The following is a 24,062-nucleotide window of genomic DNA, read 5'->3' as shown; positions in this document are numbered from 1 at the left end:
AAGATTCCTGCGCCGACTTCAACGCCCATCTGGCCGTCATCGACACCGAGCAGGAAAACGTAAGCTGAGAAATCCCGTAAAAAGCAAAAAAAAGCAAAAAAAAAAAAAAAAAAAAACCAAAAAACCCAAAACCAACCCAGATTTTGTGAGTTTAATATTAAGACTCCCATTCCACAACTGGAAAACTGGAGGTCGAGCACGGGTGACTCGAGACTGCCCACGGAGGTGGGGGGAAAATGCGACCGGTTGAGGTTCCCACTTGGTTCTGAAGTGATTTGGCCAAATTGCATGAATCTGTCCCCAGAAGGGCTGGCGTGATTTAAGGGGTTTCTGGGAAAAGACGGGGGGGGCAGCGGCTGCCCCACCGGTGTCTCGGTGGCCCCAAGGGCTCAAGCTGCGCCAGGGGAGGTTTAGGTTGGAAATTGGGAAAAATTTCTTCACGCAAAGGGTGGTCAAGCGTTGGAACAGGCTGCCCAGAGAGGTGGGGGAGTCCCCATCCCTGGAAGCGTTCAAAAAACGGGCAGAGGCGGCACTTCGGGCCATGGTTCAGTCTGGTCTACCCTTGACTGGTTTAGTGTGGGCTTGGTAGTGTAGGTTACTGGTTGGACTGGGTGATCTTCAAGGTCTTTTCCAACCTCAACGATTCGATGATTCTAAGGGACTCCCGGGGTGCAAGAGGTGCTCACCTGAGTTTGGGGTGGATGTGCCATGCCTCCGCAGCGATCCCTCCTCGCGATCGTGTCGGAATTCCAGGATTTATTTAGAAATTATTAAAGCTTATTATTATTGCGTTTTTTTTTGTCACACTTGTGGCACGTCACAGCTGTCCCCTGCAAGGGGACACCTGATGTCATCCCTAATCCCAGCATCCCTTTGCTGTTGCCTTCCACTTGCCCTCCTGACGCTTCTTTGTTTTTTTTTTTTATCCCCCCCTATTTGCAGAAATTCTTGGCAAATCAAATCATGGACACTCGTGTGTTCTGGCTGGGCCTGACCGACACGCACAAAGAAGGCGACTGGCAGTGGGTGGACGGCCGCTCCCTCACTCTCTCGTACGTTTTTAGCCTCGCCGGAGGGTCAATTGCCCCCCAAAAATCAGCTCTGTTCTCCCTCAGCCCCTTTTTTGCTCAAAAAAAGGGCACCGCACCCTCATTAGCGCACCCGTCCGCTCCGGTTTAGTGCTTAAAAAGCACGTAAGTAAGTTTTGTGATGCCGCGGCACCTGAAAATGCCGGGCGGTGGGAAAGGTAAGAGGAGCCACCCTGCTGCAAGCAAGATTTTGGCTTTTTCCCCACCAAGTTTCGCTTTGGTTTTGGGGCTGAAAACCCAGGTGGGAATGCGCAAGGAGCTGCAGCGCCTGCTCGGTCGGTTCCTGACCAAGAGCCTGTGTTAAAGGGGTTCTTTCTAATGGATCTCCTCATTTTGGGATTTTGGGAAAAAGACCGCAACTGAAGCGGAGCCGTTTTCCCGTATTAAATGGGGGGAGAAGGTTTTTTTTGGGGGGCTGTTGCCCTCCCCGGGGAGACGCTGCGGGGCTGGTGTGCTCTCCACCTGACTCCCCCCTACTTAAAAAAAAAACAACCCCACCTAAAACCCAACAAGTTCCCAAACGGAGAGCTTTCCACCCAAACCGGTGTGCCCCTGCTTCCCAGGTTCTGGAACAGCGGTGAACCCAACAACGTTGGCCACGAAGGCGAGGACTGTGCCACCATCTACCACAACGGCCACTGGAACGACGTGACCTGTTCCAGCGCCGAGACCTGGATCTGCGAGCGCAGCTGCTGACGGTTTCCCCGGACCGCCTGCTCACCTCCTCGGGGCTTAAAAATGGGGGAAAAACCAGTCAAAACCTGGCGAAACCCAAGCGCAGGGTGAAAACACAAGGCTCCGGAGAAAAGAGGTGGCCGAAAATGGGCACCGCCCCCCCCCCCCCCCCCATTCCCAAAAGCGGGGTGCGCTGCTCGGGGGTGGGCGCAGCGCCGTGGTGGAGGGGTGGAACTATTTGAGGGGGTCACTCCTTAGCGGGGGGGAAATTTAGAGATTTGGGGGGGGGCGTTCGTTAACATTTTGCAAGCCGTTCACCTGTTGCGCCGAGGCTCAACGTATCGCTTGCCGGTTAATCGGGGGGGGAAAAAAAAAAAAAAAAGTTAATAAATGAAGCGCTTTGATTGCAATTTGAACCAAAAAACTCACAGATATTGAGCCGCTGCGGCGCCGAGGAGGGTCGGCGCCCGCCTTTTTCCCAGGGTTTAGGTAAAAAAAAAAAAAAAAACCCAAAAAAAGGAAGAGAGACCAGTGAAGACGAGGCGCGAGCGTGTTTTCTGGGCGCGTATGCAAATCCTCAACTCGTGAGCGCTGAAGCGCGACGCCTGTTTTGCCAAAAAGCCGCGGTGCAGGATTCCCCCTCCTGGCCCGGGCAGCGGCTCCGCTGGAAGATTTGGGATTGCACCGGCGCGGTGTTTAACGCCTGCGGTAACGCCTGTAGTAACCACTGTGGCGGTTTTATCGAGAATGCCTGAAAAAAATAAAAAAAAAAAACCCCAAACCCGTGCGGGAGCCGCCTTCAAATTCCCGCTGGCAGCAGAGCTCCTGCAGCGTCGCCATTTCTCCCCCAAAAACCAAACGCACCGTCTGCAAATTCACCGAATCCTGTGGTCCAGCCGAACAGCATCATTTTATTTTTTGGGGGTTTTTTTTTTGGTGTTTTTTTTTTTTTTTGGAGGGAAGAGCGCAGTTTCGCCCTCCTTTCGCCGCCCATTTGTGTGTCACCGCTGCCCTGCTGCGGAGAAGGAACCGAAACCTCGGGGCCGAACCGCCGGACAAAATGGGGTGCCGGAGGCGGCAAAGGGTGTGCCGGGGCGCGTGCCGAGGGGCTTAACTCTCCGCCGGGCGCCTGCGCGGCTACGCTTGCCCGCAAAGCATGGCCCAGCAGGAGACCTACGGCAACTGGTTGGGTCCCCCACCAGCGCCCACCAAGCGACTGGTGAGACAAGCAGGTAAAACTGGGGAGACCCCCCCCGCCCTCCGTGTCCTTGGCGTGTCCTTGGCGTGTCCTTGGCGTGTCCTTGGCGTGTGTTTTTTTTTTTTTGGGGGGGGGGGGGGGGCCGGCGGGCGTCTCGGCGAAGCGCGGCGGTGGCTGAAGATGCCGCCGGGGCTCCGCTGGCGTACAGAGCGGGGCGAAGGCGCCCAGAGCGGCGCGGGTCCCGCTCTGCGCTCAAGGAGCCCCTAAAGCTCCGGGTTTGGCCCCAATTTCATGAGTAAACGCCACGCCGGGCCTTAAAAAAAAGAAAAAAAAAAAGCATCGGCAACGTCTTCGCTGGGTGGCGATGGGGTTAGAAGAAGCGCTGGTGGTGGTTTTGAGGATCCTCCCCTTCAGCACTCTTCTTTCCTTTTTTTTTGGCAGGAATTTACTCCGTCGCTGGGAAAATGACGCCCATGGGTGACTTCAGACCGGGTAAGTCATCATTTTTTCACCTTTTCAGGCTTTTTTGTAGCAGGGATGGAAAGCAGAACTCCCTGAGGTGCCTCCCCAAGGCCAAACTGGGCTTTATTTTCAGCTTGGTTTGTCAAACGTGTCTCACTATACGCAGCGTTTCTCTCTGAATTTAGTTCCTTCTGTCAAACGAGAGCAAATTGCCCCCCCTCCCAAAAAAAATCTCATGCTGGGGGGACTGGGGGCGAATTTCTCCCTCCATCCTCCCTCTCGGAGCTGGCGTTTGCACCTTCGCAGGCTCAAACCCGTCCCCTCCCGCCGCGGAGAGCTTCAAACTTCAGCGGAATTGCTTGGATTTGCAGCCGAGGGGAGAGCTCGGCTCTGAAAGAGCAGAGCAGTGCTATATATGAAAATGATAAAATCAATATATATTGCGAAAAGGCTGTAAAAATCTTGCTGGAGGCGCTGCAGATTTACCAAAGGGGAAAGAGGAATTGAATTTTATTTTTTTTTGCGCTTTCCAAAGAATCCAGCGGATCGTTAACGGACAGGATTCCCAGTCGGCCTAAAAAAAATATCCTGATTTTCACCCATTTTTCCTCTCGCGTAGCATCCCCAGACAGCTTCGAGGACGATTACGATGACGTCTCCCTGTCGGGGTCGGACCGTGGCTGCAAGCCGCCGGCGGCCAACGAAGATCTGCAGAGCCAGAAGAGCAAAGGAGGCACAGGTAGCGCCCGCCTCCTCTCCCCGCTTCACCCGTGCGGTCAAGAACCTCCGCGGGGCAAGAATTGGCCCGAAACCGCCCCAAAACCATCCCGCAGTGACCCTTTCCTTCCTCCCAACAGGAGTTTACATCCTGGCGGGGAAACCGGCGTCTCCAAATCCTTCCCAAAAGGGTGAGTTGCTCTTGACCGATGCCGCTATCCTGCAGTAGATGCCTTGGCTGGATCCAGAGCCGGGAAGCTGGGATTCCTCCCCGATTTCTTCCACGCTGCTTTCCGCAGGTGATCCGGAGCCCAGAGGTGGCAGGGGACGGAGCCGCAGGATGACGTCGGTGGTTGTCCTCTACATCTTGGTGGCCCTGAGCTTCGTTGCGTGGGTCCCGCTCTTTGCGCTCACCATGGTGAAGCGTAAGTGTCCCTAGAAGGGTCCCCGCCGGGCCGGGAAACGGCTGCTTTGGTTAAAAGACCCCCCCAAAAAATAGCATTTTCACTGTTAAAAAAAGAACGCGTGGCTCGTGCCCGTGATGCTTTAAGCGTCCATCCACATGGAAACCACAGCTAAAGCCCGTCCGTCATCACGGTTTGGTTTTAATTCCACCTCGATATGTGAATTTTAGGGTTTTATCACCAAATTGCCCCCATCGCGCTACGTCCGGGTGCTGCCTCCTTCTGCCTGCACCAGCAACACTCCCCGTTTGCTACAGGGTGTAAATCCAGAGTAAATCCACTCTGGAATTCCCCACTCAGCCCCCCCCAAAAAAAGCCATAAATTGGGCAAATTTAGACGCCGCTTGTGATTCCTTGGTACGATCCAGCCATGGTTTTTCTTTCATTTTCATTTCAGAGAGGGAAATCATGGCGGAGTTAGAGCACTTGAAGTCAAACTACTCGGAGAATCAAGGCAACGGTAGGTCCTCGGACTCACATCCCCACGGAGAAGTTTAACGGTGGTTGGGAGATGATTTCTTGGTGTTGCGCTCTTTTCCGGCACCACTTTCGCCTTTTGGTGTAAATTAAGGAAAAAAATCAAATTGTCTTTTCGAGTGGCTCCTGGTTCTGCTCCGTCTCTTGGCGAAGCAATGCCGACTTCGACTGACTTGTTTCTGATTTCCACCGGCAGTTCCTCTGGGGTAATGGTGTACATCAGACACCGACTGAGCTCCCGTCCCAATCCCAAAGGAATTAGCCCCAAAAGGGTGCATATAGGAGCAAATCAGCCCTTGCGATATCACAGGATTTATCCTGATTAGGATCTTACTGGGGGGAAAATCCACCCCATCATCTCTGTTAAAGGTTACGGGAAGGGAAGGATGTAAATCCTACAGAAAATTCTGCAAAAGTCAAAAATAATGGGCCAAACCCTTACCTGCTGCCAAATGAGTGATTAAATTGTATTATGGGTGAAATTGCAGCAAAATGTCACCCAAAGAGGTAAAAAAACCACGCAGCAAAGCTGGCAGCCAGCGATGTACGAGCTTTTGCAGCCCTGGTTGAGATTTCTACACGTGGAAAAGTAATAAATCCCGGGGGAAAGAGCTCAAGAGCTCAACATTTGGGTAAACCAGAGGGGGGGGAAAGTGGGAAAAAGTCGGGGGAGCGGGGCTGGCGGCCGTCGCTCACCCCGCTGCGCTCCCCAGTGCGGCAGGGACTGTTGGAGACGCAACAGGAGCAGACGCGGGTGCGGACCACGATGCGCAAATACTACGAGGAATTGCAGGACATCGCAGGTAAAGCCACGGTCTCCGTCTCGGTGGTCTCCCGTCCGTGTGCACCAGGAGAGAAACCTCCCGGTTTTAGCCCAGAAAGACCAGGGTGGTCTTAGGGATGGAAAACTTGGGTGATTCACGCCAATTTTGAGATGTCACCCTGCCGGGGAAGCCACGGAGGTTTCCCTGGCAGAGAAAAAACTGGTTTTTGCCTGGGTTTTGGGGCTTTCTTGTCCTCCCAGTGCTGATCTGCAGATCCGTCCTGGATAGCAAGAGGTGCTCGGCCGGCTGGAAGATCTTCGAGAAAAGCTGCTACTCCTTCTCGACGGAGTCGATGAGCTGGTCGGACGCCAAGGACATCTGCGCCAACCAAGGCGCTCACCTGGTCATCATCAACTCAGACCAGGAGCAGGTCAGTTGGACGCTTGTGAGTGAAAAAAAAACCAGTTTCTCGGCTCACACACTGCCCAAAATACCCATTTTTCTCAGCGAATTCCCACTCTGGCTAACACAGGAACTCTGAAAACCTCTTTTTTGGGGCTCAAGTTAGCCAAGGTTGGCCATCGGGCTCAGAGTTATTTGGAGGTGGAGAGAAGTGACAATGGCCAGGCCGACTTCAGTTGACTGCGACTTCTGTTTTTAGGAAAGAACGCTAAAAATGGAGCAAAAAAAGGCCGGCATCGCCTTTCCGGAGTGCTGCGTATGCAATTTGCACCCAAATTCTTCATTATTTACCAAAAAACACCGCTCAGATATTGCGGCGATGACCTCACCTTAATCGCCAAAAGCCTCGAGATGCGCCATAGTCCACCGGAATTATTGTTTTGGGGCTTTTTTTTTTAACTAATTCTGCTTTTCTAGACATTTCTGAAGGAGAATATTAACAGCAGCAGCACGTACTGGCTGGGAGTGACAGATCAGCTGGAGGAAGGCAACTGGGTCTGGACAAATGGCGAATATCCAAGTATCAGGTAAAAGATTCCCCCAAACCGGAAAATAATCAGAAAATAAACGGGGAAAAAGGTGAAGCCGACCCACCGAAACTTTGGGTTTTGGTAGTTTTACGTCAGTCAAAGGGTTTACATTGGAAAAATAGAATTATCGGAGCGCTTTCTTATTGGTGTTAAAAAAAAAACCACCGGAGCGTTTTAGTGGTTTCCTTCCCTGGAAATATGAATTTTACCTCTTCCTGAGAGCGCTCTGCTGCTGCGAAGCTCGTTTTCATTTCTTTATTATTTTCTCTTTTCCTTTTTCTCCTTATTTTCCCCCTCCTTTCTCCAGCTACTGGAACACGTGGAAGGACACCAAAGACAAGGACCAGAAGGACTGCGGCAGGATCGGGCCCGATGGCATCTGGTACGCCGACAGATGCTCCCACTCCAACCACTGGATTTGTGAAAAGTCCTGGAATTGCTGACTTCAGCGTTCTTTTTTCCCTGTTTCCAGACAATTTTCAATGCGCCCATTAAAAAAAAAAAAAAAAAAAAAATACATTTCAAACCTCCCACTTGGGAGCTGGATGAACTCGTGCAGCTTCGGGGGGATCCGGAGGCTCCACGCTCCCATTTTTTTTTCAGTTAAAATAACGACTGGAAAATGGTTAAACCCGCACTCACCAGTGCAAAAACGGTCCCGTTTCTCAGCATCGACAAATTTCTCCTTTTTCCCCCTGGCTCTGCCGCCACGTCGCCGTTTCTGCTTAACTCAGAAAAGACGATTTCAGTAAAATCCTGGGTTTTTTTTCCCCCACTTTCCAAATATTTTTTCCATATTTATCCTTCCCTCCCCCAGGCGCCAGGCCCTGTCTGTGCCTACACAGCCAAAAAAAAAAAAAACCAAAAAACCCCAAAACCCCAATTCTGCTCGCTTGTACATCTGTTAATTCAGCACATTACCACCAAATAAAAAAATTTCTTTTTTCCCCCCTAAGAAATGCAGCATGCGCCGTTCGGTCTTCCTCCCCGCCCCCCCCCCAAATAAATAAACCGGCCCCGGCAGACTCATCCCGGTGGCTGAAAATTTGTGGAATGGAAGGAATCCTGTTAAAACCGTGGTGTGATGCTAACGCTTGTTTGGGTTTTTTTTGGTTTTTTTTAAAGGGTTATAAGCTAAAAATCGATGTTTCGGGGGGAATTTATACATTATCGATCAGCAGCGATGCAATGATTTGTTACAGGTAACAAAGTTCCCTCGCCAGGTTGAAAATTAACTGGGGGGGAGCTCCCTCCCGCCCTGAAAATTAGGAAATTTGAGCCAGGCTTGAGAAATTTGCTGTAAAATCAACAAAAAAAGGACCTGTGGCAGAAAGCGAAACTGGTTTTAGGCTGTTTTTGGCTGGTTTCGTTTTTTAAAAAAATAAAAATAAAAAAAAAAAAAATCGACCGGTGGTGGAGGTAGCGAAGACACCCTCCTGCCCTCAATAAAAATTTGTTAATTTAACGAAAATACCCATTTCTAGCAAGGAAATGGGCTGGGAGGGGGGGTGGTCCCTGCTTATGTGGGGATCATCTGGTGATGGAGACTGGGGGTTACTGGGAGCATTGCGGCTAAGGGGTACTGGGAGGGCACTGGGAGCACTGGGGAACTAGCTGCGGGGGTACTGGGAGCACTGGGGAACTAGGCTGGGGGTTACTGGGAGCGCTGGGGAACTAGGCTGGGCATTACTGGGAGCGCTGGGGAACTAGGCTGGGCATTACTGGGAACACTGGGGAACTAGGCTGGGGGGTTACTGGGAGCACTGAGGAACTAGGCTGGGCATTACTGGGAACACTGGGGAACTAGGCTGGGGGGTTACTGGGAGCACTGAGGAACTAGGCTGGGCATTACTGGGAACACTGGGGAACTAGGCTGGGGGTTACTGGGAACACTGGGGAACTAGGCTGGGCATTACTGGGAACACTGGGGAACTAGGCTGGGGGTTACTGGGAGGATACTGGGGCAGGGAGACAGCCCAGTCCCAGCCCTGGGTGGTTACTGGGAGGGCACTGGGGGATTACTGGGAGGATACTGGGGCAGGCAGACAGCCCAGTCCCAGCACTGGGGGGTTACTGGGAGGGCAATGGCGCAGGGAGGCAGCCCAGTCCTGGCACTGGGGGGTACTGGGAGGGCACTGGGGGATACTGGGAGGATACTGGGGCAGGCAGACAGCCCAGTCCCAGCCCTGGGTGGTTACTGGGACAGCAATGGCGCAGGCAGACGGCCCAGTCCTGGCACTGGGGGTTACTGGGACAGCAATAGCGCAGGGAGACAGCCCAGTCCCGGCACTGGGGGTTACTGGGAGGGCACTGGGGCAGGGAGGCAGCCCAGTCCCAGCACTGGGGTGTACTGGGAGGGCAATGGGGCAGGGAGGCAGCCCAGTCCCAGCACTGGGGGGTTACTGGGAGGGCACTGGGGCAGGGAGGCAGCCCAGTCCCAGCACTGGGGGGTACTGGGAAGGCACTGGGGCAGAGAGACAGCCCAGTCCCAGCACTGGGGGATTACTGGGAGGGCACTGGGGCAGGGAGACAGCCCAGTCCCAGCACCGGGGGGTACTGGGAGGGCACTGGGGGATACTGGGAGGATACTGGGGCAGGCAGACAGCCCAGTCCCAGCCCTGGGTGGTTACTGGGAGGGCACTGGGGCAGGGAGGCAGCCCAGTCCTGACACTGGGGGGTACTGGGAGGGCACTGGGGCAGGGAGACAGCCCAGTCCCGGCACTGGGGGTTACTGGGAGGGCACTGGGGCAGGGAGGCAGCCCAGTCCCAGCACTGGGGTGTACTGGGAGGGCAATGGGGCAGGGAGGCAGCCCATTCCCAGCACTGGGGGGTTACTGGGAGGGCACTGGGGCAGGGAGGCAGCCCAGTCCCAGCACTGGGGGGTACTGGGAAGGCACTGGGGCAGAGAGACAGCCCAGTCCCAGCACTGGGGGATTACTGGGAGGGCACTGGGGCAGGGAGACAGCCCAGTCCCAGCACTGGGGGGTACTGGGAGGGCACTGGGGGATACTGGGAGGATACTGGGGCAGGCAGACAGCCCAGTCCCAGCCCTGGGTGGTTACTGGGAGGGCAATGGCGCAGGGAGGCAGCCCAGTCCTGACACTGGGGGGTACTGGGAGGGCACTGGGGCAGGGAGACAGCCCAGTCCCGGCACTGGGGGTACTGGGAGGATACTGGGCCAGGCAGACAGCCCAGTCCCAGCACTGGGGGGTTACTGGGAGGGCAATGGCGCAGGGAGGCAGCCCAGTCCCAGCACTGGGGGGGTACTGGGAGGGCACTGGGGGATACTGGGAGGATACTGGGGCAGGCAGACAGCCCAGTCCCAGCCCTGGGTGGTTACTGGGAGGGCAATGGCGCAGGGAGGCAGCCCAGTCCTGACACTGGGGGGTACTGGGAGGGCACTGGGGGGTACTGGGAGGGCACTGGGGCAGGCAGACCGCCCAGCCCCGGCACTGGGGGTACTGGGAGGGCACTGGGGCAGGGAGACAGCCCAGTCCTGACACTGGGGGGTACTGGGAGGATACTGGGGCAGGCAGACAGCCCAGTCCCAGCACTGGGGGGGTACTGGGAGGGCACTGGGGCAGGGAGACAGCCCAGTCCCAGCACTGGGGGGTTACTGGGAGGGCACTGGGGCAGGCAGACAGCCCAGTCCCAGCACTGGGGGGTACTGGGAGGGCACTGGGGCAGGGAGGCAGCCCAGTCCCAGCACTGGGGGGTACTGGGAGGGCACTGGGGCAGGGAGACAGCCCAGTCCCAGCACTGGGGGGTACTGGGAGGGCAATGGGGCAGGGAGGCAGCCCAGTCCCAGCACTGGGGGGTACTGGGAGGGCAATGGGGCAGTGAGACAGCCCAGTCCCAGCACTGGGGGGTTACTGGGAGGGCACTGGGGCAGGGAGACAGCCCAGTCCCAGCACTGGGGGGTACTGGGAGGGCACTGGGGGATACTGGGAGGATACTGGGGCAGGCAGACAGCCCAGTCCCAGCCCTGGGGGGTACTGGGAGGGCAATGGCGCAGGGAGGCAGCCCAGTCCTGACACTGGGGGGTACTGGGAGGGCACTGGGGCAGGGAGGCAGCCCAGTCCTGACACTGGGGGGTACTGGGAGGGCACTGGGGCAGGGAGACAGCCCAGTCCCGGCACTGGGGGTACTGGGAGGATACTGGGCCAGGCAGACAGCCCAGTCCCAGCACTGGGGGGTTACTGGGAGGGCACTGGGGCAGGGAGACAGCCCAGTCCCAGCACTGGGGGGTACTGGGAGGGCAATGGGGCAGGGAGGCAGCCCAGTCCCAGCACTGGGGGGTACTGGGAGGGCAATGGGGCAGTGAGACAGCCCAGTCCCAGCACTGGGGGGTTACTGGGAGGGCACTGGGGCAGGGAGACAGCCCAGTCCCAGCACTGGGGGGTACTGGGAGGGCACTGGGGGATACTGGGAGGATACTGGGGCAGGCAGACAGCCCAGTCCCAGCCCTGGGTGGTTACTGGGAGGGCAATGGCGCAGGGAGGCAGCCCAGTCCTGACACTGGGGGGTACTGGGAGGGCACTGGGGCAGGGAGACAGCCCAGTCCCGGCACTGGGGGTACTGGGAGGATACTGGGCCAGGCAGACAGCCCAGTCCCAGCACTGGGGGGTTATTGGGAGGGCACTGGGGCAGGGAGGCAGCCCAGTCCTGACACTGGGGGGGTACTGGGAGGGCACTGGGGGATACTGGGAGGATACTGGGGCAGGCAGATAGCCCAGTCCTAGCCCTGGGTGGTTACTGGGAGGGCAATGGCGCAGGGAGGCAGCCCAGTCCTGACACTGGGGGGTACTGGGAGGGCACTGGGGGGTACTGGGAGGGCACTGGGGCAGGCAGACCGCCCAGCCCCGGCACTGGGGGTACTGGGAGGGCACTGGGGCAGGGAGACAGCCCAGTCCTGACACTGGGGGGTACTGGGAGGATACTGGGGCAGGCAGACAGCCCAGTCCCAGCACTGGGGGGTTACTGGGAGGGCACTGGGGCAGGGAGACAGCCCAGTCCCAGCACTGGGGGGTACTGGGAGGGCAATGGGGCAGGGAGGCAGCCCAGTCCCAGCACTGGGGGGTACTGGGAGGGCAATGGGGCAGTGAGACAGCCCAGTCCCAGCACTGGGGGGTTACTGGGAGGGCACTGGGGCAGGGAGACAGCCCATTCCCAGCACTGGGGGGTACTGGGAGGGCACTGGGGGATACTGGGAGGATACTGGGGCAGGCAGACAGCCCAGTCCCAGCCCTGGGTGGTTACTGGGAGGGCAATGGCGCAGGGAGGCAGCCCAGTCCTGACACTGGGGGGTACTGGGAGGGCACTGGGGCAGGGAGACAGCCCAGTCCCGGCACTGGGGGTACTGGGAGGATACTGGGGCAGGCAGACAGCCCAGTCCCAGCACTGGGGGGTTACTGGGAGGGCACTGGGGCAGGGAGACAGCCCAGTCCCAGCACTGGGGGGTACTGGGAGGGCACTGGGGCAGGGAGACAGCCCAGTCCCAGCACTGGGGGGTACTGGGAGGGCACTGGGGGTTACTGGGAGGATACTGGGGCAGGCAGACAGCCCAGTCCCAGCACTGGGGGGTTACTGGGAGGGCACTGGGGCAGGGAGACAGCCCAGTCCCAGCACTGGGGGGTACTGGGAGGGCACTGGGGCAGGGAGGCAGCCCAGTCCCAGCACTGGGGGGTACTGGGAGGGCACTAGGGGGTTACTGGGAGGATACTGGGGCAGGCAGACAGCCCAGTCCCAGCACTGGGGGGTACTGGGAGGGCACTGGGGCAGGGAGGCAGCCCAGTCCTGACACTGGGGGGTACTGGGAGGGCACTAGGGTGTTACTGGGCAGGCACTGGGGCGTTACTGGAGGGCACTGGAGCTGGGGGGCAGTGCCCAAGGCCCCCCAAAGCCGCCATCCCCCTCACCTCTCCTCAGGAACCGCCTCAGCCTTCTTCGACGCCCGATTGGCTGAGCCGCAATGCCCATCTCAACTCACAGCCAACCACCGCCTTCCTGTGCACTGGGGGGCGGGTTTTCCCCTTAGCACCACCTCCCAGAGCCACCACTGCCCATTGGCTGGCACCACCGCTGTTCATCCCACCCCGCCACACGATAGGCCCGCCCTGCTCCCGCCTCGCACCAATCAGGCGCCTCTCTGGCACTCGGGGGCGGGAAGACACAGACTCAGTCCCATTGGCTACCAGCCCTTGCCAATCAAGGGCGGGACAGGAAGCTAATTGGCTGCTGGGGGAAGGGAGGCGGGGCTTCTCCTGCCGCTGGGATTTGGGGGGGTGGGGGGGGGGCCGCGCCCCGCCATGGAGCTGATCCAGGATTCCAGGCCCCATCCCTGGATCCAGGCCTCGCCCCCGCCAGCGGCCGCATCCAGCCTGACTCCTGGGGGACGAGCCATGAGCCTTTAATCCGCTTTTTTCAGCCCAAAAAACCCACCCGCTGGAGCCACGGGGCGAAGGTGGCCGGAAAAGGAGCGATCCCGGGGGAAAAGATGCTGGAAATGGGTTGCTCCATAGGAAAATGCCAAAAATAGGGCGATTTTGGAGGGAAACGGCTGGAAAACTGCTGGAAATTGGTTGTTCCCTGGAAAAAGTGCTGGAAAAACTGCTGGAAATTGGTCATTCGCTGGGAAAAGTGCTGGAAAAACTGCTGGAAATTGGTCATTCGCTGGGAAAAGTGCTGTTCCCTGGAAAAAACACTGGGAGTGGGTCAAGTGTTGGGTGAAGGATGATGAAAAGTAGTCAGCCCTTGGAGAAAATACCGCAAACGGGTCAAATCTGGGGGAAAAGTGCTGGAAATGGGACGTTCCACGGAAAAATGATGGAAAAACTGGTCGATTCTTAGAGAAAATGGTGGAAAATGGGGCAAAGCTGCAGGAAAAGTGCTGGGAAATGGTCACTTCACAGGAAAATGCCGGAAATTGTTCGGTCCTGGAGGAAGCAGCTGGATATGGATTGGTTCTAGGGGAAAATGCTGGAAATTGGTCATTTCTTGGGGAAAGTGCTGGAAAATGGGTCAGATAGGCAGGAAAAAATGCTGTAAATGGGTTGTTCCGTAGGAAAATGCTGTAAACAGGTTGGACCTGTGGGGAAAATGCTAAGAACAGGTTGTTCTGCAGGGAAAAAAAAAAAAAAAAAATGCTGGAAACGGGGTCAAATCGGCAGGAAAACTGGGAAAATGGATTGGATCTGCAGGAAGTACGCTGGGAATGGGTTGGATGCGCTGGAAAAGTGCTGGAAATGGATCGGATGTGCCGGAAGCGGGTCGGTCCTGGCGAGCACCCGCTTGTCACTTCTCCCACGCGCAGCCCTCGGTGCTGTGGCTGTGCGCCGTCTCCCCTTCCTGGAGCGGGGGAAAAGGGGCCGTGCTGGGGTGAAACGTGGCCAGAAATGGGGCAGAAATGGGGCAGAAATGGGGCAGAAATGGGGCAGAAATGGGGCAGAAATGGGGCAGAGGCTCTGGTGGTTTCTCGCCAGACCCTCAAGCACCCTAATGGGGACCCAGGGGTGCAGACAGCCTCCCCCATGCCACCCCTGGCTCCCACCTCCTTTTGGTGGCAACCTGAGGGCCCAGGTGTTCGGGTGCCCACCCTGCACCCCGCAGGGACTCAGGCGTTCGGGTGCCCACCCCGCAGCGACGCAGGCGTTAGGGATGCAGGCATTCGGGTGCCCACCCTGCACCCCGCAGGGACACAGGCGTTCGGGTGCCCACCCAGCACCCTGCAGCGATGCAGGCGTTCGGGATGCAGGCGTTCGGGTGCCCACCCTGCACCCCGCAGGGACACAGGCGTTCGGGTGCCCACCCAGCACCCCACAGGGATGCAGGCATCCGGGATGCAGGCGTTCGGGTGCCCACCCAGCACCCCGCAGGGACACAGGCGTTCGGGCGCCCACCCAGCACCCCGCAGGGATGCAGGCATCCGGGATGCAGGCGTTCGGGTGCCCACCCAGCACCCCACAGCGACGCAGGCATCCGGGACGCAGGCATTCGGGTGCCCACCCAGCACCCTGCAGGGATGCAGGCGTTCGGGTGCCCACCCAGCACCCCACAGCGACGCAGGCATTCGGGATGCAAGCATTCAGGTGCCCACCCAGCACCCCGCAGGGACACAGGCATTCAGGATGCAGGCATTTGGGTGCCCACCCTGCACCCCACAGGGACGCGGGCGTTCGGGCGCCCACCCAGCACCCCGCAACGACGCAGGCATTCGGGCACCCACCCAGCACCCCGCAGCAACACAGGCGTTCAGGATGCAGGCGTTCGGGTGCCCACCCAGCACCCCACAGGGACACAGGCGTTCAGGATGCAGGCGTTCGGGTACCCACCCTGCACCCCGCAGGGACGCAGGCGTTTGGGTGCCCACCCAGCACCCCACAGGGACGCAGGTGTTAGGAATGCAGGCGTCCGGGTGCCCACCCTGCACCCTGCAGCGACACAGGCGTCCGGGCGCCCTTACCGTCACATAGGTGATATTTATCTCGGTGGTGGGCATCTCCTGGGGCTGCGCTTGTCGCCTCAGCGCCCTAAACCAGCACCGGTACTGCTCCATCACCTGTGGATGGCACCCACAGCTGCATCCCGAGTGTCCCTGTCCCCTCCCACGCATCCCACGCTTAGGTCCCACCCCACCCCGTGGTACCTGCCGGTTGAGGACGCAGTGCACAAGGAAGATGAAGGCTCCCTGCATGCTGTTGACGATGGTGAAGATGAAGGCCACCACTGTACTGCCCCCCTGCATCTGCAGCAAGCCCAGACCCCACGTGCAACCCAGGATGCAGATGTGCGCCAGTGCCTTGAATGTCATCAGCCTGATGGAACACTCATTTTGCTCTTTTTTCACCCAAAACCCATCCCATGTCCTCTTCTTCCTCCCCAAAACACCCAACACGCTTCCCGCCGACGCAAAAACCTACCGGGTGCTTTTTAGGACCGTGACATCGGCGTTGAGGGAGGAGAGTTTGTCCCGTAGCGTCCAGAGGGTGGTGAGAAAAAATAGCAAATTAACCTGGGCAGAAAGTGAAAAAAACCCGTCATTTTGCAAGACAGGGTCCACGGGGCGTAAATTTGGGGTGGAAAAGGGTCAACGGTGCAAAACAGCGCTCTGTGGCATGACCACCGAGCACACCCTGTTTGCTTCATACTATCCTTAAATATACATGCGAATTTGCTCTTTTTATGCAAAGCTCTAAAATGCCTCAATGTGGGGTCGGTGCTGGAAGAGCCACGGCCGCAATCATAAATTTGGGGTGGAAAAGGGGCTGACAGTGCAAAAACCCAGCAGTAATGCACCGTGGTGCGACCTCTGCTGAGTGCACCCAGCCCGTGGGGTGTTTGCTTAATACTGTTCTTAAAGGTAAGTCTAAATTTGCTCTTCCCCCCCCCCCCTCCCAATTTTTCCCCCCTCCCCCTCTTTCAGCAGCAAGACACCCACCAGGATGACGACACAGACGGGACTGAGGAAACTCCAGATGAAGCCTTTCTCCATGCTTAGCCAGCAGCTAAAAAGGGAGAAAAAGGGAAGCATACCCCAAAATCCCCTTGGTGATTTTGCTGGCATGAAAACACCTGCGCCTGGATGCCGTGGCATCTTTTTGGGGGGCGATTTAGGCAAAACACACGATGTTCTCCATTGATGATCCCACCCCGCTTGGTTGACCCCAGCCTGGGCGCTGGTGGGACTCACTAGTTCTTGGTGCCGTAGCCACCAGGATGGACAGCAGCGGAGATGGCCACCACGATGGCTGGTGTGCCATAGCCCACGGAGTAGATGTATCTTTTCCTGAAGTGACCGGCGGTGGTGTAGTTGAGGACACGCATGTTCCTGACGGTGAGGAAGAGATGCAAACCCTCCAGGAACATCCAGGCAAAGCAGGCAAGGAAGAGGTAGTGGAGGAAGCCTGCCGTGATGGCGCACACCAGCTGGATGGGGGACACCGAGGCCATGCTGGGTTCCTCAGTGTCACCACAGTGTGGCCCGGGGAGGTGGTGGCATCCCTGGCACTTGGAGACGTTCCACACACCCCAACATGGTCTCAAGGAACCTCAGGGAGGTGGAGGTGCTTTGGGTTGGGGGCAGACTGGAGACATCCAAATGTGTCTTCCAAACTGAGCTATCCCATAATTCAGTTGGCCCCACCCACCCAGAGGAAGAAGGGACCCAAGAGCCTTGAGGAACCCCAGTTGGGTGGACCTGCTTTGAGTTGGGGTTGGTCTGGAGACTCCAAACATCCTGTTCAACCATGGTTATCCTGTAATTCAGGTGCTTTCGCTCACCCAGAGAGAGATGCGACCAAACAACTCTGAGGAACCTCAACTAGTTGGACACACTTCGAGTGGAGATTGGTCTGGAGACCTCCAGACATCCCGTTCAACCTCATTTATCCTGTAATTCAGGTGCTGACACCCACCCAGAGCAAGAAAAGAACAAACAACCTTGAAGAACCTCAACGAATTGGACCTGCTTTGAGTTGGGGTTGGACCAATCCTTCCAACCTCGGTTATCCCATGATCTAGGTGCTTGTGCCCACCCAGCATGAGATGGGACCCCTGGCAGAAGGTCTGCTGGAGCTATTAGGGTAGAGGCTACAGCCAAGAGCCACGACCCTGCCTCCTTTTCCCCGCGGACCTCAAGGAGGTCCTGGGGAGCTTGAGGCGGCCCCAAAGATCTTGTGGAGACCTAGAGGAGCAGAATGACATGCTGAGGAGTCTCTGATGGCCCCAAGATGCTCAAGGAGACCCTGAGGAGAATGTGGAGACCCCAAGGAGCTTGTGGAGGCCCCAAGCAGCTCAAGGAGCCCCTGAAGGCCCCAAGATGCTCAAGGAGACCCTGAGGAGAATATGGAGACCCCAAGGAGCTCAAGGAGCCCCTGAAGGCCTCAAGATGCTCAAGGAGACCCCGAGGAGAATATTGAGACCCCAAAGAGCTCAAGGAGCCCCTGAAGGCCTCAAGATGCTCAAGGAGACCCCAAGGAGCTCAAGGAGCCCCTGAAGGCCCCAAGATGCTCAAGGAGACCCTGAAGGCCCCAAGATGCTCAAGGAGACCCCAAGGAGAATATGAAGGCCCCAAGGAGCTCAAGGAGCCCCTGAAGGCCCCAAGATGCTCAAGGAGACCCCGAGGAGCTCAAGGAGCCCCTGAAGGCCCCAAGATGCTCAAGGAGACCCCAAGGAGCCCGTACCCGGTTCTTAGTGTAGTGCACGGCCACCAGGAAGAAGAGGTTGGCAACGAAGAGGCAGATGCTGAGCTGCAGGTGGAGGGTGACGCTGACGCTCCAGAGCGAGCGGCACAGGATGAAGGTGAGGATGGCAAGGAAGAGGCAGACCAGCGACACCGACATCCCCACGTAGGTCACCACCGTCAGCGCGAAGCTGTCCTGCGGGTGACGTCACGCACGTGACCTCGCGCGTGCAAACCGGCTGGCGCGTGGCCACACGCAGCCGTTTGGGAAGGAAGAAGCCGCCCCCAAAACGGGCGTTTTAAGGGTGCAAACGGGATCTTACTGGGACGGGGTGGATGGCCATGAGGATGGCGAAGGTGGAGAAGTGGGTGCAGGCGCAGATGGAGTGGAAGGCGTCACCGCCCACGCGTTCGCACCCCTCGGGTGTCCAGCGGCTTTTGGTGTCCATCGTCTGCAGGGTCACGCAGCTCAGCTTCTCGCCTGCCTGAGGCACCTGCTGAGCACAGCCTGCTTGAGGCACGTCCTCCACCGCCCCTTCCCACCGTCCGTTTGGGTGCAGAATGGGATGGGGACGTGCTGAGCTTGGATTTGCACCGCAATGGGGGCACACCAACCCTGAATTTGCACAGGGTCCAAATTTGCACCAGGATTGGGATGCACCGAAGCCAGATTTGTGCCGTGATGGGGATGGGCCGACCCCAGATTTGCACAGGGTCCAAATTTGCACCAGGATTGGGATGCACCGAAGCCAGATTTGCACCAACCCCAAATTTACACGGCATCCAAATTTGCACCAGGACAGGGATGCATCAGATCCATCCAAATTTACACCGTGACGGGGATGCACCGACCCTGGATTTGCACAGGATCCAAAATGGCACCAGGACAGGGATGCATCGGATCCAAATTTGCACCAGGATGGGAATGCACCGAATCCCAATTTGCACTAGATCCAAATTTGCACCATCATGGGGATGAGCTGAATCTTGCACCAGGACAGGGCTGCACCAAATTCAAATTTGCATCAGGGTGGGGACGTGCTGAATCTGAATTTGCATCAGGGTGTGGATGCATCAAATCTGAATTTGCATCAGGGTGGGGATGCACCAACCCAAAGTTGCACGGGATCCAGATTCACGCAGGGATGAGGATGCACCGAGTCTGGATTTACGCTGGATCCAGATTTGTACCAAGAGAGGGATGCACCAAACCCAAATTTGCACCGGAACAGGAAGGCACCAACCCCAGATTTGCACAGGAGCTGAATTTGCACCAGAATGGGGATGCACCGACCCCAGATTTGCACAGGAGCCAAATTTGTGCTGGAACAGGAACGCACCAACCCCAAATTTGCCCCGGGATGGGGATTCACCCCAAAATTCACCATCACCGTGCTCCCAATTTGCCCCGTGGCGATGCCCGTTGCCAACCCCACCGTAATTTCCTCCAACGCGCTTGATGCGCCAAACCCTGTTGCGCTTCCTCATGCGAATCCCAGCCTTGTGCAAATCCCCCGGCAGCCCCCCCAAACCCCAGGGCAGCCCCCCAGCACCCACCACCTGGTGCCGCAGGGTGATGGTGACGTTGACGGTGGCGTTGAAGGCGTCGCCGGCTTTCACCATGGTGCCGCCAACCACTTTGGAGTTGAGCCTTTCCCCCTGCAGTTCCGTGGCGTTGTTCAGCAACTCCTCGATCTTCTTGTAGACGATGAAGGCCACCGCGCGCTTGCCTGCCCAGAGAACAGGGTCAAAACCCACCCCAAAAATACCAATTTGGGGATTTTTTTTTTTTTTTTAGCTTTTTGGGTTTTTTTTTTTTGCAGCAGCAGCGTGGTAGCCGTACCTGGCTGGCCGCTGCTCACCACCTCATGGCAGTTGATGGACAGACTGTCCATGTCCTCCTCGAGCACCACCCTGGTCTGGGAGCAGTTGCCACGCACCACCCTCACTGTAGCCTCTGATTTGGGGTGAAAAAAGGCCTTTTGGGGGTCTTTTGCCTGCCCTGGGTGCTGCTGTGCTCTTGCAGAGCCCAGGGAAGGGATGCAGTGATGCCACCAAGCTGGTTCCTGGGGCTTTTGGAGGCACCTCAAGGATTCAGGGGGGGCTTTGGGGGCACCCATGGGTGCTCGCGTACTCATGGTGGAGGTGCTGAAGTTTTGGCACTCGGCGTCAGGGGTCCTGAGGGCCGCCTGCAGCACGAAGGCTTCGGTGGTCTGTAGCAGCAGCTTGGGGTTGTGATTCTTGACCGCCTCAGCCTGCAGGATCTGTAGCGTTGTCTGGGGACACGCGTGTGTCAGGGGTGTGCAGGGCTGCACACAGGGAGGGCGATGCAGGGGAGGGATGCACATGGGGGATGCATACGTGTAGGGGTGCACACGGGATGGACACATGTAGGGGATAGACACCATGATGGATATTTGTAGGGGATGCACAGGAGGATGGACACGTGTAGGGGATGGACACGTGTGCAGGGGGTTCATACGTGTAGGGGACGCATACAGGGATACACACGAGTAGGGATGCACACATGTAGGGGATGCACATGGACACATGTAGGTGCTGGACACAGAAATGCGCATGCGTAGGGGACATGTATAGGACAGACACAGGCCATGCACATGTGTAAGGGATAAACACGGGGATGAACATGTGAAGGGGATACATGTGGAGGGGATGCACACATGTAGGGGCTGGATGCAGAAATGCACATGTGTAGGGGACACATGTATAGGACAGACACAGGCCGTGCACATGTGTAAGGGATAAACATGGGGATGAACATGTGAAGGGGATACACACGTGTAGGGGCTGGATGCAGAAATGCGCATGTGTAGGGGACACATGTGTAGGACAGACACAGGCCGTGCACATGTGTAAGGGATAAACATGGGGATGAACATGTGAAGGGGATACACACATGTAGGGGCTGGATGCAGAAATGCGCATGTGTAGGGACACATGTACAGGGCAGACAGGCCATGCACATGTGTAGGGGATAAACACGGGGATGAACATGTGAAGGGGATACATGTGGAGGGGATGCACACATGTAGGGGCTGGATGCAGAAATGCACATGTGTAGGGGACACATGTGTAGGACAGACACAGGCCGTGCACATGTGTAAGGGATAAACATGGGGATGAACATGTGAAGGGGATACACACGTGTAGGGGCTGGATGCAGAAATGCGCATGTGTAGGGACACATGTACAGGGCAGACAGGCCATGCACATGTGTAGGGGATAAACACGGGGATGAACATGTGGAGGGCATGCACATGTGTAGGGGCTGGACATGGGGCGGCACATGGGATGCACATGTGTAGGGGTTGGGAACGGGGTTGTACATGGGCATGCACACGTATATAGGGGACAGACGCGGGACGCACACGTGGAGGGGATGCACACAGGGCACACGTGGGGACACACAGACACGCCCAGCCCCGGGCACACGCGTGTGCCCACCCCCGTGTCACCTGCAGGTTTTCCTTTGTGGGCGAGGCGCAGGTGACCTGCACGCGCTGCTGGATGCTCCGCAGGTGCTTGCAGGCGGCCTGGGGTGCAGGGGTGTCCATGCGTCTGTCCCTCTGTCCATGCGTCTGTCCCTCCACCCCTCCCCTCCAAACATCCGTCTGTCCCTCCACCCCTCCCTCCATCTGTCCGTTTGTCTGTCTGTCCCTCCCTCCATCCCTCCCTCAACCGTCTCTGTCTGTCCCTCCCTCCCTCTGTCCATGCGTCTGTCCCTCCGTCTGTTTGTCCCTCACTTGACCGTCTCTGTCCCTCCATCCCTTCCTCCCTCTCTCCGTCTGTCCCTCCATCTGTCCATTTGTCTGTCCCTCCCTCCCTCTGTCCGTGTGTCTGTTTGTCCCTCACTCGACCGTCTCTCTGTCCCTCCATCCCTCCCTCTGTCCATGCGTCTGTCCCTCCCTCCCTCCCTCCCTCCGTCTGTCCCTCCATCTGTCCATTTGTCTGTCTGTCCCTCACTCAACCATCTCTGCCCCTCCGTCTCTCCCTCCGTCCCTTCCTCCATCTGTCCATTTGTCTGTCCCTCACTTGACTGTCCCTCCGTCCCTCCACACCCCCCCCGCCCCTCCATCCCTCCCTCCCTCTGTCCGTCTGTCCCGCCACCTGTCCATTTGTCTGTCTGTCCCTCCATCCCTCACTCGACCGTCTCTCTGTTCCTCCCTCTGTCCCTTCAACAATCCCTCCATCTCTCCCCCTGTCCATGCGTCTTGTCCCTCCGTCCGTCCCCCCCTCCATCTGTCCGTCCCCGCTCTTTGCTCGCGCCCCCCAAAGCCCACCTCGGACTCGTTGCAGGTCCTCCCGGCGGCCTCCTTCAGGGCGGGGATGTGGCAGGAGGGCTCCAGGCTGGGCTCGAGTGCTGCCCATTTGGGTCAGTTCGGGGCCCCTCGGGGAGGGGGGGCCCCATCCTGCCCTGCCTGTGGGGCTCGGGGCGGGGGGGGGGCTCAGCACCCCCAGGAAAGGGTTAAAGAGGGGGGATAAGAGGGGAGGGGAATGGTAAAAGCGGGGTCTTTGCCCCCTTACCCTTGCAGGAGATGATGGAGGAGTTTTGGAGGATGGGGACCATGCTGGGGGGGCACCCGCAAGCCACAGGTGCCTGGCCCTGCACCTTCCCCTGACCCAGGCAGCAGCTGTCGGTGGAGCAGAAATGGGGACCGCACATCGCTGCGGGGGACATGAGGGGGGCTCCAAGGGTGGGGACAGGACCCAGGCCTGAGCCTGACCCCCCCGACCTCCTGCTGTGACCCCCAGATTCCCCCCAGCCCCTCCCCACCCTTCCCAGCCACCCCAACCCCCCCCAAATTACCTAAGTGGCTGCCCTCGGTCCAGGGGAAGTGGCTCAGGAGGTGGCACAGCACTGGGGACACAGAGGGGGACATCGGCACCCCAGGGCCTCCCCTTGAGGGGTGACCCCCCCCCCCCCATCAACTCCCCCATAGGGCTCAAACCCCACTTTTGGAAGTCAAACCCTTCTTTTGAGCGGGGTCAAACCCCCCCATCAGTGCTCAAAATTCCCTTTTGAGGGTAAAAACCTTAATTTTTAGGGCTCAGTCCCCCCCTTTTAGTGGTCATTCTTCCCCCATCAGGGCTCAACCCTCCCCTTTGGGGGTTAAACACCCCAATTTTGGGGCTCCATGCCCCCATCAAGGCTCAAACCCTTCTTTCCGAGGGTCATAAACCTTCTTTTGGGGCCCATTCTTCCCCCATCAGGGCTTAACCCCCCCTTTTTGGGGCTAAACACCCCAATTTTGGGCTCCATGCCCCCATCAGGGCTCAAAACCTTCTTTGGGGGGGGTCAACCCCCTCCATTTGGGTTCATCGTACCCATATGAGAGCTCAGAACCCCCTTTTTGGTCCTCACCCCTCCACCCCCCCCCCCAAAGCCCAAACCCTTCTTTTGGGGGCTCAACCCCCCCCCCCCATGAGGTGTCAAAAAACCCCTTTCGAGCCCCAAAAAGGGGGATTGACTCCCAACCCTCCCCCCCTCGGGACTCCAACCCTTCTTTTCGGGGCTCAACCTCCTCCCCCCAGGCTCAAACCCCTCATTTAGGGGCTCAACCCCCCATTTCAGGGCTTGACGTCCCCCACCCAGCCCCAGAAGCCCCATTTTGGGGCAATTTCAGGCCATTTTGGGCTGCTTTGCACTGCAGCTCTTACAACCCCGACCTACTTCCGTCCCTGCCTCAGTTTCCCTTTTTCTATTTCCCTCGGTTTCACCCCAAAATCCTCCCTGGGGAGGGGGCGGGCGGAACGGGGCACAACTCACCCCAGAGGCAGGCGGCGAGAGGGGGGCACCCCATGACAGGAGACGGGACAGGGGACACAGCAGCCCCACGGCGTTGGTGGCAGAGGGGAAGTGCCACAGCACAGCCCCGAAACCACGGAACAGTCCCACAAACCGCTTCCTCCGCCCCCCCTATTCCTTCCTCCGTGCCCACCCCCAAGTGGGCTGAGGCCTGAGGCTGCTCATGGCACATAATGGTGATGGGGGTCACCTGCCTGGGTCCCTTCTTGGAGATGTTGA

General features: G+C 57.9%; 2 protein-coding genes across 2 annotated transcripts; one reads left to right on the top strand and one right to left on the bottom strand.

Moving 5' to 3' along the window:
- Positions 1–2,919: 2,919 nt before the first annotated feature.
- LOC104035633 (C-type lectin domain family 17, member A) lies at positions 2,920–7,280 on the top strand. Its single transcript, XM_075725134.1, has 10 exons — positions 2,920–2,995; positions 3,403–3,453; positions 4,043–4,162; positions 4,281–4,331; positions 4,440–4,565; positions 5,002–5,064; positions 5,795–5,884; positions 6,106–6,275; positions 6,725–6,834; positions 7,145–7,280. Exons 1-10 carry the CDS (start codon positions 2,920–2,922, stop codon positions 7,278–7,280), a joined length of 993 nt encoding a protein of 330 aa, XP_075581249.1.
- A 6,850-nt stretch (positions 7,281–14,130) lies between these two features.
- Positions 14,131–21,591, bottom strand: LOC142596143 (putative adhesion G protein-coupled receptor E4P). Its single transcript, XM_075725133.1, has 12 exons — positions 21,493–21,591; positions 20,151–20,292; positions 19,860–19,973; positions 19,570–19,746; positions 18,340–18,497; positions 18,018–18,212; positions 16,526–16,761; positions 16,274–16,340; positions 15,756–15,847; positions 15,482–15,650; positions 15,299–15,394; positions 14,131–14,184 (listed from the first exon to the last, which is right to left on the bottom strand). Exons 1-12 carry the CDS (start codon positions 21,589–21,591, stop codon positions 14,131–14,133), a joined length of 1,599 nt encoding a protein of 532 aa, XP_075581248.1.
- Positions 21,592–24,062: the final 2,471 nt, after the last annotated feature.

This window comes from Pelecanus crispus, chromosome 27 (assembly GCF_030463565.1).
Source record: "Pelecanus crispus isolate bPelCri1 chromosome 27, bPelCri1.pri, whole genome shotgun sequence".
Taxonomy (NCBI): domain Eukaryota; kingdom Metazoa; phylum Chordata; class Aves; order Pelecaniformes; family Pelecanidae; genus Pelecanus; species Pelecanus crispus.
The sequence above is the reverse complement of the archived record's forward strand: the minus strand, read 5'-3'. Positions and strand labels throughout refer to the sequence as shown.

Excerpts from the sequence above, each read along its gene's own strand:
- LOC104035633 (XM_075725134.1), top strand. The coding sequence starts at position 2,920 with ATGGCCCAGCAGGAGACCTACGGCAACTGGTTGGGTCCCCCACCAGCG. Across the intron at positions 3,454-4,042 it reads CATGGGTGACTTCAGACCGG|CATCCCCAGACAGCTTCGAG; the intron begins GTAAGTCATCAT and ends CCTCTCGCGTAG. Across the intron at positions 5,065-5,794 it reads CTCGGAGAATCAAGGCAACG|TGCGGCAGGGACTGTTGGAG; the intron begins GTAGGTCCTCGG and ends TGCGCTCCCCAG.
- LOC142596143 (XM_075725133.1), bottom strand. The coding sequence starts at position 21,591 with ATGGACACCCCTGCACCCCAGGCCGCCTGCAAGCACCTGCGGAGCATC. Across the intron at positions 16,341-16,525 it reads GGCTACGGCACCAAGAACTA|CTGCTGGCTAAGCATGGAGA; the intron begins GTGAGTCCCACC and ends CTCCCTTTTTAG. Across the intron at positions 15,651-15,755 it reads ACGGTCCTAAAAAGCACCCG|GCTGATGACATTCAAGGCAC; the intron begins GTAGGTTTTTGC and ends GTGTTCCATCAG.